The sequence below is a fragment of the Oryctolagus cuniculus genome, chromosome Y (assembly GCF_051225735.1).
Source record: "Oryctolagus cuniculus isolate XC-2025 breed Fujian yellow rabbit chromosome Y, ASM5122573v1, whole genome shotgun sequence".
Classification (NCBI taxonomy): domain Eukaryota; kingdom Metazoa; phylum Chordata; class Mammalia; order Lagomorpha; family Leporidae; genus Oryctolagus; species Oryctolagus cuniculus.
In genome coordinates, this window is record NC_142889.1 from 7,206,790 (window position 1) to 7,223,241 (window position 16,452).

General features: G+C 40.9%; 1 protein-coding gene and 1 long non-coding RNA gene across 2 annotated transcripts; one reads left to right on the top strand and one right to left on the bottom strand.

Moving 5' to 3' along the window:
* Positions 1–681: 681 nt before the first annotated feature.
* Positions 682–9,390, bottom strand: LOC149119188 (uncharacterized). Its single transcript, XR_016228730.1, has 3 exons — positions 9,132–9,390; positions 6,063–6,179; positions 682–4,017 (listed from the first exon to the last, which is right to left on the bottom strand). It is a non-coding gene; the product is annotated as an uncharacterized LOC149119188 (long non-coding RNA).
* Positions 9,391–15,535: 6,145 nt separating this feature from the next.
* Positions 15,536–16,185, top strand: LOC149119189 (sex-determining region Y protein-like). The gene has a single exon (XM_089325134.1). It carries the CDS (start codon positions 15,536–15,538, stop codon positions 16,157–16,159), a length of 624 nt encoding a protein of 207 aa, XP_089181260.1. The 3' UTR covers positions 16,160–16,185.
* The last annotated feature ends 267 nt before the right edge of the window (positions 16,186–16,452 follow it).

Below are 16,452 nucleotides of genomic sequence, written 5' to 3' on the forward strand. Positions count from 1 at the left end.
GTGGCCTCCATGACCCTCTGCATTGGAAAACCCACCCTCAGTCAAATTCCCAAGTCTTCCCACAACTTTCCCATTCTCACACAGCATAAAAGGTCATCAAGCAGTGTACCTCATACCCCGTGAGGAGGAATAGGGATTTTTTTTTCTTATGTACAGGTGTGTGTTGGTGGCATTCAGAAGTATAATTTGGGGAGCCAACTTTTATCACACAAATGTCACAAAAGGACTGAAACAATTAATAGGTGAGGACTCACATTGTGGTTAAATTTGGGCAGCCTAGAACCAATTGAACCACTCTTACCACAAAAGACATATTTTACAGGGGCCGATGCCATGGCTCACTTGGTTAATCCTCTGCCTGCAGCACCAGCATCCCATAATGAGCGCTGGGTTCTAGTCCTGGTAGCTCCTCTTCCAGTCCAGCTCTCAGCTGTGGCCTGGGAGGGCAGTGGAGGATGGTCCAAGCACTTGGGCCCCTGCACCCTCATGGGAGACCAGGTAGAAGCACCTGGCTCCTGGTTTCGGATCAGCACAGCACGCCAGCTGTAGCAGCCATTTGGGGAGTGAACCAATGGAAGGAGGACCTTTCTCTCTGTCTCTCTCTCTCTCTCTCTCTCTCACTGTCTATAACTCTACCTGTCAAATAAATAAAAAAGACATATTTTACAAAGTTTATTTTAGACAAGACTTTTGAAAACACCTTTCCCCATATTATCTAAGGGAACAACAGTATTCAGACTGTGACACCCAAAAACATGGCACATTGTTATTTCAGAAAACAACAGAAGCATGAAGGTCTCTCTGACCTTCTTCCTGATTTCTGCAGCAACAGAGGCATTAGCAAATTCCTTCTTCTTCCTCTCAAGCAGGGGACAGTATCTGTCTCCAAGGTGTTTTCCTGGTGGCCAGAGGAAAGAGTTCAAAGAGACAGAAAGAGAAAGAAGAATTTGATCATGCAGGCCTAGATAAACTTCCCCCAGTCTAAGAGCATTAGATCATACTCCTTTCAAACAGTCATACTGCACCATAACTCTCCACTTCATCAAACCCAAGGATGAAAATACACAGATTTTCCTGTTTCTTTGGGTCTTTCTTTCTGAAGGATACCCTGCCAGGTTAAATTTTCATATCAAAAATTTGGAAGCTTTTCTCTTGGTAATCTCTCTAAGTCATGAGGCATCAGTCACGAACCTTATTGTTACAGGGAAATTGGTGGAGATGGGTTCATGCTGGCATCCTGGAGTTGATAAAAATTTATGAGACCAGTTGCTACATGAGAAGAGAAGATGTGATGTTCGATTTGAGCAGGAAACAAAAAACCTGCCAGTAAACGGAGGGGCTGGTGAAAATGAGTCCGAGCTGCTGAAGTCTCATAGCCTAGGGGTATTTGTGTCTTTAACATACTGTCTCCAAAGAGCAAATGTAGTGGTTATGCATTAGCTATTGTGAAAGCAGGGAGGATTTTAATGAAAATTTATCTCACTTTGTTTTTGTCAAAACCTAAATCTTCTTGTCCGTTGGCAAAGACTGTCACAACCAAACTTTCACCCTGTTTTGTTCAGGGTATACGTGTTGGCAAGACACCGCAGTTTGTATGTGCTGATGAAGAGCTATGGGATAGAGTTTGTTTGGCCTGCTTCTAATCCCAGGCTCCCTCATTGTGGTGGCTGAGGGAAAGCTAGTTTTCTCCTCTAGTAAGGAAAAAATTTCTCCTAGTGTTAAGATTTGCAAAACTGCAAAAGGCTCATCTCATCTATGTGAACAATATGAGGTCAAATTTACAATGGGACATGTACATAAATGGCTGTAGACTCCTTTCATTCTTATTGCACTATAAAACATTTAAATGAAGCATGGAACCAAATTACTTGAGTGCAAGTATAATTTAAATGTTCTATCACCTTCTCAAGTTCTTCATCTGTACCTTCTTTGTTACTAAAGCTAGCAAAAGAAGATTAAGAAACTCTGTTCTCTTAAGTGGTTATAATATTAAATATCTTCTGCCTACTTTAGATCACAGAAAAATAAAATAAATGTAGGTGATATAAAAAAATGAAAAAAGTGTTACTGGAAAGGAGAAGTGAGCTATAGCCTAAGTTATAATTGGCATTAAATTAACTAATTTTTAGGGATTCATAATTTATCACTGAAAATTTAAGTAGCGAACATCACAGAAGAGATCAAAGAGTTACCATTTTGTTGGACTCATTCATTCCTTCTTTTGAAAGGAAGAGTGATATAGAGAGAAGAGACAATCACTTCTCGGCCTTTCGGCTAAGTGCCGCTCCCTTGCCTGCAAAGGAACGACACTGTTCGCAGCTTATCGGTCTTCAGTAGACTTTCAATGAGAAAATAACAGTGACAGAGAAAGAATGAAGGGAGGAGAGTGGGCAGAAAAGCCCCCTCCTTCCTCAGCACACAGCTTATATACAAAATCTGGCCAATTGCAAGCAGGCTCAAGTCCATACACGGAACACTCCAATCCGCTGTCTGTTCACGCAGTGTGCACGCGTCCTCGGGCCAATCAGATGAGGTGTCACGCAGCAGGCAGGCTCACCGCACGGTCCTCGGCGCCATCTTGTTGTTTACAACATTCTCAACTCCTCTGGAAAGTCCCGACCATGGGAAAGCATTGCCCTAACCGAAACTAGCAACATCCGCCATGTGATAAAGACACAGCAACAGCTATCAGACCGACCTTGACGTGGGGGCTCCATGGCTGTGCATCCCATGGAGCCCCACATCTCCCCCTTCTTTATTATTTAAATGGCATGGAAATGTGCCTGTCTTAGGTACCCAATGGCGCGCTACCTGCTTACCCGTCATGGAGGTAATAGGAAGCCTGTCCTACCCTCTGTCTTAGGTTGCTAGGAGCGCCCATCAGTGTTTACCCGTCTTTGACTACCGCTCCATCATGCTAAGCCATACTTTTTTATTGGGGTGAGATCGCAAGGTGGCCAGCATAGCCTGTTGGATTATCAAGTTGGTATTCTGCTGACGGAGTGCTAAGGCTCTGATCCATCTGGCGATGAAGGCAAGGCCCAGTAGTACCACGACAAACAAGCAACCGATAGCGACCCATTCTTTAACTTGAGCCCTGTCTTAGGTAGGTACAGGATGTGGAGTGTCTTACCCATTTTTGAGTACCATTTTAGCCCAACATTAGGTGAGAGATGAAACATACAGCCAAATATTAATTATTTTTGATTACAAAGGAGGTTTGGTACGAAGTTTTAAGTGATGAATGTCTGTCCATACAGACTGTAGCGAAGTTAGCACAAATTGCAGAACACACGGAAAACATCCCATACAAAGTATGAAAAGCAGTAGCAATCCAGCCCGCATTAATAACCAACGAATCCATTGAAACCCTTCAAATGTTAGTGGGTTAGTAAAAAACATATGTTGCATTTTACTCTTAAGTTTATCAATAACAGACTCTATATATGGCATTGTTAGTAATATTAAAACAACATTCCCCTGGTACAGATTTACAGCTTATATGATCTTTTAACAGCAAATAATCGATAGCTGCTCGGTTTAGGAGTACTCCTGAACGAACTTGATCCAATTCTTCAGCTATAGTGGATAGCGCAGTAGCAGTAAGATTGATTGTTTTGGCCACCAAACGTGTAAGCCTTCACAGTCCACGATTATTTCCATAAGCCAATCCAGGAACTCCCACTAGCTGTATAGCCATGGTGAAAGCAGGTCTCCAATTAAGATGACATCATCATCACAGTTCTAAGGTAATGAGCGTCGCTGTCATGCCTTTGGAAATACAGATGTTAGCATCGGGGCCACACGGCCCAATGAGCAGTTGCAAAAATCATTAGGGGCTAACAATGCAAAAGCAAATTGGTTGCATAAAAATACCCATCCCTTAAGAGCCCATGTCCCATACCAGTACTGGATCAGGTCCATTCCATTGATTGGTGATAGGATCCTTCCATTGTACCATTGTTCTTACCCCAGCTGTTTGTGGATGCCACTGTTGATCAGCTGCAAAACGTCCATCTTTATCCAATGTGAGAAAATTTAAAATGAATAAAGCACATGAGAGCCATTTGTTAGGAGAATGGGCAAGAACCCTAAACTCCCCCTTTTGTTTATATTATTAAATATTGTTTTAAAGTGTTATGTGTACGTATAAGAATGTCTTGACCCTGAGGATTATAAGGAATGTCAGTCAGTAACATGAGATAGAAAGTTACACAAAAATTTCTAAAAGAGGCAGAAGTATAAGCAGGTCCATTGTCTGTTTTAATCTGCTTTGGAGTTCCTAGGGAAGCAAAAGCTTGTAAGCAACGGGCAATAACATGCCTTGTAGCTTCACCTGTATGTAAGGAAGTAAAAATAAATCCAGAACAAGTATCAGTAGACACATGTATATATTTTTGTTTACCAAATTTCATGAAGTGGGTGATATCCATTTGCCATAGTTGATTGGGGGAATAAATCACGAGGATTAATTCGAAAGTGAGGTACTGGTAACTGGATGGAGCAAGTAGAACAGAATTTTACAATTTGTCGAGCTTGTTCTTGAGTAATATTATGTATTAAGCATAATGTATGAGCATTTAAATGATGTAAAACATGATCTTTTGTTGCTGTATCAATAGAACATATGCATAGAGCAGAATTTGCCAAATGATTGCCCTCTTACCAATGGTCCAGGAAGATTGGAATGTGCTCGAATATGACCTATAAAGAAAGGGCAGGTATGCTGTCGAATGACAGTGCAAATGCGAGAAAACAAAGGAGAAGCAGCTGAGGATTCAGGAAGGAATGAACAAGTGTCCAGTTGAGGCACCAATAGGAACACATATTTGCTATCGGTGTGTATGTTAACTGCTACATCCAAAGTAGACTGCAATGCAAGTGCAACAGCAGCTAATTCAACTAGCTGTAGAGATGAAAAAGAGGTGTTAGTAACAGTATGGTGACCATCACAAATTACAGAAGCTTGACCTCCTTTTAGGATATTGAATAAAGGTTTAAGGTCTCCTGTTGTGAGGTGGAGATGTGCAGAAAGCCAATTAATATTCCCTAGAAGTTTTTGAAACTTATTTAAAGTCTGTAAAGAATCCAAATGTAAGGTGACTTTTTGTGGAAGTATTTTTCATGGGTACAATTGGAAGCCTAGATATTGATAAGGATATTGAAGTTGCATTTTCTCAGGGGCTATGATAAGACCAAAAGCAGATAATTGTTCTTTTATTACTGTCAGACATTGTATTACCAAAAATTTCTCAGGTCCAGTTATTAAAATATCATCCATATAGTGTATAATATATAAATTGCTATATTTTTTGTAAATTTTTGAAGAGCAGCATCAATGAGTTGTTGGCACAAAGTAGGGCTATTAGCCATTTTTTGAGGTAAGAGCCTCCATTGGCATCTTTGCATAGGTTCTTTAAAATTTACTGATGGAACACTGAAAGCAAATTGGGGACAATCTTCTGGATGTAAAGGTATAGTATAAAAATAATCTTTTAAATCTATTATTGCAATATAAGAGTCCTTTGGAAATGCAGGAGGCAATGGTAAACCTGGTTGTAAAGCCCCATAATTTTCACAGTAGCATTAACAGCCCTCAGCCTTGAAGCAATCGCTATGTCCCAGATTTCTTTCTGATAACAAAAATAGGACTATTCCAAGGAGAATTAGAAGGAACTATATGTCCTGCTGTTAATTGTTCTTCCACCAATATCTGTGCAGCATTTATCTTTTTCTGCAGTAAAGGCCACTGATCCACCCACACGGGATTATCTGATTTTTATTTTATTTTATTTTTTGCATGGAGCACAGGCTGACCAGTAGCCATCAAGGGAAACCCAAGCCTCTCTGGTCATGATTGACAGTTACAGTAACTGGAGATGTGATGCTTTGTTGTTGTTTGCCTAAACCCTTACCTGGCAAATGACCTTGTTGAAGTATGTTAATGGTAGCAATCTTACTTGGACTATGTATTAAAGCCCCCATTTGAGTTAGAATATCACGTCTCCAGAGATTAACAAGTAATGCAGCCAAAATATAGGGGTGACAGGTTCCAGCATTACCTGCTTCATCCTCCCATTGCAGCAATTTGGAACTTTGTGTTAATCTTTGACTCCGACCAATACCTTGCAATTGAGTTATGGTAATTTTCTTTTTTCAATTTGTGGACCAGCTCGCTGCTGAAATAACAGAGACATGAGCTCCAGTATCTAAAAGACCACTGAATAACTTTTTATTTAATTTTAAGAAAAATTTGGGTTGGTCCTTAGTTATGGGTTGTATCCAATAAGCATCAGAAGATCCAAAACCATTATTTTCTCTTTTATTTAAAAAAGACTTACCAATTGAAGAGAAGGGGAACAGAATCAAGTGAGCAATGCATTGTCCTGGAGTTAAAGTTACATTATTGGCTTGAGTCATAATTTTTATCTCACCAGTAAAGTCAGTGTTTATAACTCCAGGAAAAACCTGTAACCCTTTCATAGTTATACTACTTCTGCCCAGTAGGAGACCAAAAAACCTAGTTGGCAAAGGACCAAAAATCCCAGTAGGGAGGCCTTGTGGGCCCATCTCAGGGGTCAATACTGTATAGGAGGTGGCACTGAGGTCCAGTCCTGCACTACCCTCTGTGGCTCTGTGGAGGAAATTGACAGATTTAGGGTGTTCTGTTGAGGAACAAATGTCATGGCCCCCAAAATTTGTTGGGATGGGGCCTGGGGCCAGCCCTGCTTTTAGTTTTCTGAACTTTATTTATTTAAGGAATTATCTTTTTTTTTTTTTTATCAGTTTTGGAGTGACATTTATTGGCCCAATGCCTTTTCCTTTAGCACCAGGGGCAAATCCCAGGAGGAGGGGCTTTTTTGATGTTTGACTTTTGGACAATATTTGTACATGTCCCTGTTGCCCATATTGATAGCACCCTCACTTATCAGGCATAGTCCTTCTTGTTGATTTTTGTAATGACATACCGAGCAGAGTGGCAGGTTCTGAATGTTCTGTTTTTTAAATTAATTTAATTTGTTAATTTTTTATTAAAGGGACTGTCACAGAACACCTCAGCCACCATAGCCAATCGATCCATATATGTGTTGTAGTTATGTTTTGTAGAATTTACAGTACTATGGGCATTACTAGGCAATCTTCACACAGCACCAGAAAAGGATCCATACTGAGAATTAAACATCATTAGTAATCATCACGGGCATGTTTAACATTCAGCTTGACTGCATATTCCCCCAGGATGAAACAGCAGCAGCAGAGGCTTGCTCCGGCTACTCCTTAAATCCCTCAAGGACAAGGGTGGCTCATTGCCAAGATGTTAGGCAAGCAGTGCGTCCCATCCTGGATCTTGGCCAGAGAGCAGAGACATGAAGCATGCCCACCTGTTTATCAGAAAACCTTCCTTTATCCCCCGCCCCGGGAGCTGGCCAGGCTCCCAAGGAGCAGGAGAAGGTCATCCAGCAGACAAGTTACTTGTTGATCAGAGCCAAACCTAGATACAAGCCTCTCCATCCCAAAAATCTGTCCTTACATTTGGCCCTAGGGTTGCACCAAGGTATAGGCATAATTAATACATCATAAGAATATAATACAAATTTTTCATACAAGCATACATTTACCAATTACACACAATAATATTCAATGTGTTTTAAGGATAAATTGAAACATATCTGAGGGAACTAGCCTCTTATTATCTGTAATTATTACATTTTTGCAGGTTTGTGGAATCCTAACTACTTGTGGCATATTTTGACTTACATTTTTTTTCTTTTTGTAAAGCAAACCAAGCATAATCTGCTCAAGCATTCCTATCAATAATAGGGGTAGAGTTAGTACATAAAACAAAAACAGAATGGATAGTCCGGACACTTTGTCACCACAATTTCTCATTTCACATAGTAATATGAACTTTATAACAGAGAACATTTACTTCAAATGAAATATTTAAATGCAAGGTGAGGGCTGTCCAGTGTACACTGATCTATATTTTTTACTCCCAGTGTTTCTTATTCACAACACCCTCTTCAGCAAACCAAGGACTAATTTTTTAACAGCACTGATAAGCTGCTCTACAGTTTGTTTCTTTAACCCTATTTTCTACATCTGTAACAAAGTTTTCACAGCCTTTGTCACGGCTTGCTTTGTTTTTTTAAATGCACATTTAAGTTTTTTCTGAGTAAATCCCAATGTTGCTTATTCACGACTCCTTTTTCGAACCAAGGACTGACTATTTTTATAGCATTAATGAACCGACCGTTCTATGGCTCACCTTGTTTAACCCTATTCCCTGTATCTGTAATGGAGTCTTTATAGCTTTTTTTTTTTTTTCCTAGGGGCTGATTTAGGGAGAGTCAATGGATGATACCACAGTGGCGGTTCATCCTCTAAGGACAAATTTGCTAGCCTAGTCAAACTGGGATATAAATGAGATGGCCCCCTCGAGCGCAGGGGTGCACTCAATGGGGGATGGTCCTTCATTGAATTTTCCTCTGTCTCATCCAGTGGCTCGTCCCTACAGGGACCTTTGTCCATCTGTTTCCTGTCCAACTGACTACCACAGTCACTAGATTGACTATCATGCCGAGACTCCTCCTGAACCTTCTCTAGGAGCTCACATCCTTCATCAAGTAAAAGCCCTATGCTCTCAGTGGGGTTCTGAAGTGTCTGGTCAGTGAGTTGCCATAATCTAAGTATTTCTACCGGCTCTCCGGCTGCTCTCAACTGTCTCCCTACTCTCTGCCACTGTTGCTCATCTAATTGGCCACCTTCCACAAACCATGGTGACGTCTTGGCAACGGCCCTAGTGAATGTGCATACTGTAGCCGCCTTAATGGGCGTCCCCACAGCTTTTAACAAGCAGCTCAACAGCATGCGCAACCTAGTGGTGGACGGAGTATTGTCCATTTGGAGGTAAAAAGGAAGTTTCTGAGTATTGTCCATTTGGAGGTAAAAAGGAAGTTTCCGCCTATTTCCTGGCATTTCTGAACACTTTGTACTCCCGCCTTTTAAGGGATTCCTTTACCCTTTTTTCTGGCGCTTAGTTTCCCCGTCTTTCTTCGACGGAACCGCGGTTTCTATTCTTTCCCCAGCTGGATTTCCATGCACACGCACGCTTACCTTTTGTTCCTTACCTATTCCTGTGTGTAGAAAGTGGTCTGGATCCGAGTCACGGCACCACTTGCCGCTCCCTTGCCCGCAAAGGAACGACACTGTTTGCAGCTTATCGGTCTTCAGTAGATTTTTAATGGGAAAATAACAGTGACAGAGAAAGAATGAAAGGAGGAGAGTGGACAGGAAAGCCCCCTCCTTCCTCAGCACATAGCTTATATACAAAATCTGGCCAATTGCAAGCAGGCTCAAGTCCATACACGGAACACTCCAATCCGCTGTCTGTTCACGCAGTGTGCACGCGTCCTCGGGCCAATCAGATGAGGTGTCACGCAGCAGGCAGGTTCACCGCACGGTCCTCAGCGCCATCTTGTTGTTTACAACATTCTCAACTCCTCTGGAAAGTCCCGACCATGGGAAAGCATTGCCCTAACCGAAACTAGCAACATCCGCCATGTGATAAAGACACAGCAACAGCTATCAGACCGACCTTGACGTGGGGGCTCCATGGCTGTGCATCCCATGGAGCCCCACAGCTAAGATCAAGTGTAGAGAGAAGAGAGAGATATTTTCCATCTGCTGGTTTACTCCCCAGTAGCCACAACAGCCAGGAGCCTGGCACACCATCCTGGTGTACCACATGAGTGACAGAGGTGCAGGTATTTTTTCAAGTGCTTTCCAGGTGCATTGGAAAGGAACTGGATTGGGGTTCTTGTTGTGGCCCAGCAAGTTGAGCCACCGCCTGCAAAATAGGTGTGCCACATGGGAGCCAGTTTAAGTCCTGGCTGCCCCACTTCTGATCCAGAGCCTACTAATGGGGTGGGGACCAGTAGAGGGATGGGCCCCGTGCTTGGGTCCTTGGACCCATGTCAGAGACCTGGGAGATTCCCCTGGCTTCAGACTTCAACTTGGCCAGCCCTGGCCATTGCAGCCATTTGAGGAGTGAACCAGAGGATGAAAATCTCTCTCTCTCTCTCTCTCTCTCTCTCTCTCTCTCTATCTCTCTCTATCTCTCTCTCTCTGTTTCTCCTTCCCTTCCCTTTTCCTTTGAGTGACAGATTCCTAGTACTTGAGCCACCACCTGCTGCCTCCCAGAATATACCAGCAGAAACCTGGATCTGAAATAAAGTACCCAGAACTCAAAGCAGTGCTCTGATAGTAGTTCTCATATGGGCACTCCAATATGAGATGTGGGCATCCTAAACAGTGATGTTAACCCAATGCATCACAATGTGCATCCCAAACAACCTTATTTTTAAGTTCATAAGATAATAGAAAGCTTTTATCATTCAGACAAGACCAAAACAAAAGATGCATGTGATAATCTGGCTGTAACATTATTCTGTTCAAGGTTAAAGAATAAAAAGAACAATTGCAATTTTAAGTCCAAAACTGGACAAACGTTTGTAAAATGTACAACAGCTAAAGAAGAGTACCTCCATGTTTCTCATATAGTAAGCTCTACAGGGTAAAAACAAAATTCAGCAAAAACTATGAACAGTATATTCCCAAGCTGACAAGGCACAAAACATTTTAAAAATTAGAAACTGAATGAAAACTGGATATGATCTTAATGCAACAAAGTGAGAAAAATTGAGAACACAACAGAACCCCTTTGTGAGATTATCTTTCAAACCTCCTCCTTAAAATCATTTGGACCAAGCAGATGTTGGTTCACTAGAGAAGTATTGTTGACAGGAACAGAAGGGAGATAGATCCTGGCAGAGATCAGACGGTCGGTCCAAAAGTTCAAAGGCAGCCTTTGTTTTCAAGACTGGAAAGAGCGACAGTGTGGGCCAACAATATCTGAGCTGATTAGAGGGATGGGAGTAACCCACACCATACATCAGAAGTTAAATGGGAGGAGTGAGGTCACCTCTTAGTTTCAAGACAGAATACGTGTATGTAATCAGCCTTCAGGTTACATAACTTAGACCGCCTTATTGGAACTATGCGCTTGGGAAAATGCTTCATGTTAGAACAGATTTATTGCAAACAAGTAGAATCTCATTTCACAAGCAGTTTCCCATACTTTAAAAGATCAAAAAATAAATTAAAAGAAAAAAAATCTTCAACACTTGCTAGAAATGAAGAACAAGCAGCGTTACCTGAAAGTTGTACACTAAATACACTAAAATGTGTTTATAAAATTCTTTTATTCAGAGAATTTTCATCCCCACCACACTGATTAATTAGGTGAATTCCTAGGAATGAGATGCCTAACAAATGGATCATATTTAAGTGCATCAGATTCTTTGTGGTCCTTTTGATTAAAGTCTTAGAACCATAGAACTCAGCAATTAAATAATTGAGCATGTACATAGATCTAATACATTTGTTGAAAGAATTCAGCATGATTTTCAAAAAGCCATTTGACTACAATGTCATAAATGTGTTTTATATTTGGGTATGTACTTGGAAAAATTCTTGAATTCAGAATTACTTTAATAGAATTTTAATTTATATGATTGTGTCCTTCACAAGAGGTTTTAATTTTGCCATTTTACACATTTATCTTTCTTGCATGTGTCTACTATCCCATACTACCAAAAATAACTTTATTTTTAACTTATTTTTAAAAATAAATTTATTTGTTTGAAACGCCGTTTGACTTATGGAGTGACTGTCCATCCTCTGATTCACTCCCTAAATGGCTTCACTGGTCCAGTTCATTACTGAAGCCAGGATCCTGGAGCTCCATCCGGGGCTCCCACGTGCATGGCAAGGTTCAAGAACTTGGGCCATCTTCCACTGCTTTCGAAGGGAACATTAGCAGGGAGCTAAATTGGAAGCAGAGGAGCCAGGACTTTGAACCGGCACTCACATGGGATGCCAGTGTCGGAGGCAGCAACTTAACTCTCTATGCCACGGCAGCCCCTACCATGCGGTTTGAAAAATGGCAGTGGGTCTTAGACTAATCATGTTTGTGGCCTAAAATTTTACACAAGAGTTTATGACTATGTACTCATAAATGTTTGTATTTTGATGGCAGTGTCTTGGGAGAAAGGGATTATATTCACATAGCCTTCCTCTTAGTTTATATTTCTTTCTTAAATTGTACTTATTCTTAAATTTGTCAAACATTGAACCATATTTTGGGAAGAGAAAAGATGTATGTTATTAATATAAAATATCATAGATTTTATTGCATGTACGTACACTGATTAACTTTGGTTGCATTCAACTGTACAAATTAAAGCTGGGGCTACCAGGAGCTTGTAACCAATGAGAACAAACCGTGTGATTGATCTAAAAGGTAATCCATGCCACTGGAATAATCTAAATTATTATTCTTCAGTTCCCAATTACTTTTCCTTGAATCTAAAAAAGAAACTAACTCTGTGTGAAGTTACATTGTAAAAATGTTTAACAACTATTGAGACACAGCCGTATTCAGTGCATAAGAAAGCTTGAGATTCTGTGTCACAACAGTGTTTTAAATCTTTCAGTTACTGAAGTGGGGGGATGGGAGTGGTACCTGTTTAACAAAGGGTACAAAGACTCAATTTGGCAAGAACACTAAATGTTCTTGGGAGAAACCTGGGCATTGGTAGTGAATGAAGGAACAAGGACATAAGCCTCAGCTATTCTAGCTCCTTGACCAAAAGAAGATAAAATCAGAATGTACCCTTACTCCTGCCTCCTTTGAAATCCAGAATTTACCCCTTTTACCTACATTCTTTCAAAGACACCTATTTAGGGGGCCTTGCTGTGGCATTGTGGGTAAAGCCGCCACCTGCAGTGCTGGCATTCCATGTGGTGGCCTGCCCCACTTCCCAACCAGCTCTCTGCTATGGTGTGCGAAGTGGAAGATGACCCAAGTCCTTGGGCCCCTACACCAGTGTGGGAGACCCAGAAGAAAGAAGCTCCAGGTTCCTGGCTTCAGCTCACACATTTCTCTCTCTCCCTCTCCCCCCACCCTCTCTGTACACCCCCCTTTCTCTGCTCCTTTGTAACTCTGCCTTTCAAGTATATAAATAAATTTTTAAGAAAGAGAGAGAAACCTATTCAGATTCTTACCCTGTGTTGTTCCCCATCTCATCTCCTGCACTTTTTGAAAGCCTGGTGCCAAACCTATATAGAGAAACTCACTTTTGTGTCTCACCCCTCACCTCCCCTGGGGACCCCTAGCCTGCCTAAGGATATAAAAAGTCCACCTGCTGAGATCTGGGCCCTCTGCCATGTGTTCAGTCTGTGTGCACACGGGCAGTTGGTCACCTACTTCTGCAAGTTTATTTATTTTCTTAGAATAAATTCAGTTTGGCTGTGAGTTCCTGACTTGTCTCATCTCTCAGATGCACCCTTTCCCTTACAGTGAATTGTGAGATTTAAATGAGTCAAAATAGCAAAACTATTGGTTCTTTATTAATAGCATATTATAGAGGCAAATTAAATCTCACTTCTCTCCCCATTTCGAATTTTTACAATTAAGGGCTGTTACTTTAAGAAAGGATAAAACTTAAAAAAAAAAAAATGCATGAGCCCCTCCTTTTCCTCTCAAATATTGGAGCTATTTCCACCCACTTCATTAGTGAGAAGATTAAAGGATTCTTTTGTGTATCTAATATACTGTATGTACTGTCCTAGGAAATACAGATTGAAAAGCAATGAACTCTTCCCTTTTCATTTACATTTTCTTTACTCTTGCTCCAAGCCAGTATCCCCTTTTTCTTCTCATAACGATAAATGTACCTGTAACATTCTTTTGGCTTTTTTTTAGAAATGTGGCCTTTTTTAATGAATATTTATTTGAAAGGCAGAGTTATAGAGAGGCAGAGGCAGAGAGGGAGAGGACTTCCATCTGCTGGTTCAGTCCCCAAATGGCTGCAATGACCAGAGCTGGGCCAATCCAAAGCCAGGAGCCCTGCAGCAGCTTCTTCCAGGTCTCCCACATGGGTGCAGGGGCCCAAGGACTTGGGTCACCCTTCACTGCTTTCCCAGGCCATGGCAGAGAGCTGGCTTGGAAGTGGAGTAGCCGGGACTTGAACTGGTATCCATACGGGATGCCGGGGCTGCAGACCAGGGCTTTAACCTTTAATCTGCTTTTGTATGTCAGTTTATTTTCCAACTCAAATCCTGAACAGATTCTCAATGAGGCACTTATTTTAAATAGGATCAAATAATGGCATTTTCTGTTTGCTTTTGTGCTAGTACTAAAATTTATTAGTCGAATAGGATACAAATTAGATTGTTATGCCTTTGTTCCAACTGAATGCAGATAATCGTTATTCCCAGAGTTGCTAGTACTGACCCATCATTATCTTCATTGGATAAACCATATTTGGTTATATGGAAGCTTTTAAAATTTGTAGTTTTTTAACCCATTTGGCATCATTCTTACTCATTGTTGTGGTCTTTTTGTATTTATAATACAAGTGCGTGTTCTTTGCATTCTGCAGTCGTTATTCCCACATTAAAAAAAAAAAAAAGTGCCTTTAAGTCCTAAACAGTCTGTGAGGGGTGAGGGGCTGCTTCATTTTGATAAACATATGTACGACATAGTTCCCAAACTGATTTAAAAAATTTTGGGTGGGGTAGTGGTAGGTATTCCCTTAATTCATTTGATAAACCTTCATCTTTTGACCTTAAAGTTTGATGAGCTAAAATGTAAAGGATAATAACTTAATGTCCCTAATATTTAGCTATGGATGGATATTTAATTTACATTTGCAAAATATTATTTCCCAAAACACTAGTTATGTGACAGTGAAAAAGAGAATAAATTCAACAGCATACCACTTTTCTAGTAAGCGAAAGCATAATGAGTAATTCCTCTGTAATGTAGGTTAAGTCTTACCTGAACTGTTTTACTTTCACGGTCGTGTCTCTTTTCTTAATGGAATGCTTTAAAAAAAAAAAAAAGTATTAGGTGCTCTACATGTATGTATTTACATATATTAATATTCTCAAGCTAAAGTTTTTGTGTGGATAACCAGGCATGGAATCCACAATGATTTGCCAGTATTTATGAATAGTCAGATATAACAATAATGCTTTTTATAAATTCAGTATTCAATGTGTGTGTGTGTGTGTGTGTGTGTGTGTATGCTCAACAGAATTATGTTACAGATATATTTTAAAGCAAAGCTGTGATTTTCAAAGGCAACTTTCATCTACACTGGCAAAGATAAATAATTTGTATCTCTCTGCTGTGCCAGCATGCTTTGAGGCAAATCAATAACAAATGATAAAGGGCACTTGAGCTCCAGGGCGGTTAGAATAACAGAGTGTTACTGAGACACATTTTACTTGAGAATGGACAGGTTGATAGGGTGCTGGTAGGTGGCTTGGGGTGGGACTAACAGGCCTAAGGTTGTGGGAGGAGAAATCAATTTTTCATTTCAAAAGTCAAGCCGAAGAACAAGTCTCTATGAGAAGCAAGCTTTAAATAGTTAAGTAAGTTTCTGAACTCTTATACGCTTTCAAAATGTATGCCCTTATGTTCGGAGCACTGTACAGCGATGCTTACACACCAGCCAAACAGCAATCGAATAGTTTTGCCTTGGTTAGCACAAACCACCAGTGCAATACAGGAGGAACACGTAAAGTGAGCGGCCAGGAACGGGTCAAGCGACCCATGAACGCATTCATGGTGTGGTCCCAACATCAGAGACGCCAGGTGGCTCTGCAGAATCCCAAAATGCGAAACTCAGACATCAGCAAGCAGCTGGGACACCAGTGGAAAATGCTTTCAGAAGCTGAAAAATGGCCATTCTTCCAGGAGGCGCAAAGACTGCAGGCCATGCACAAAGAGAAATACCCGGACTACAAGTACAGACCTCGTCGGAAGGTTAAAATCCTACAGAAGAGCGACAGTTTGCTGCTTGCACAACCTACTTCCACGCTGTGCAGCGAGGTGCATATGGACGAGGGGTTATATACTTGCACGGGAATGAAGGAGCAGCTAATCTGCTCACAGCCAGTGAACACAGGCAGCTCGCTGCCACAACAGCAATGCCACAGCAACTGGACAAGCTGGCAAGAAAACCGAGTAACACTGGCTGCACAGACCTGTGAGAACATTCCCCTTTACCATAAATTACAGCCGTGACTGTCTCGTGTTTTAATATCCACACTCTTAATATTGAAGACCTCAGTTCTAATTTCACATTCGTGTCTAAGGACGTTTAAGGTATGAACATTCATAAATAAGAACATTCATAAATAACTCGACCAATGGGTATGATTGTTTAATACATTACAACTTGATCAAGAAGGCGTACTGATCTTTATTTTAAACACTGTAGCTCACGCGGTGATGTGAAACACACAAAAATATGCTACAGAATAACGGATTAAAAACTAAATTGAATGTAAAGCAATTCTTTGTAGACTAAGTTGGTG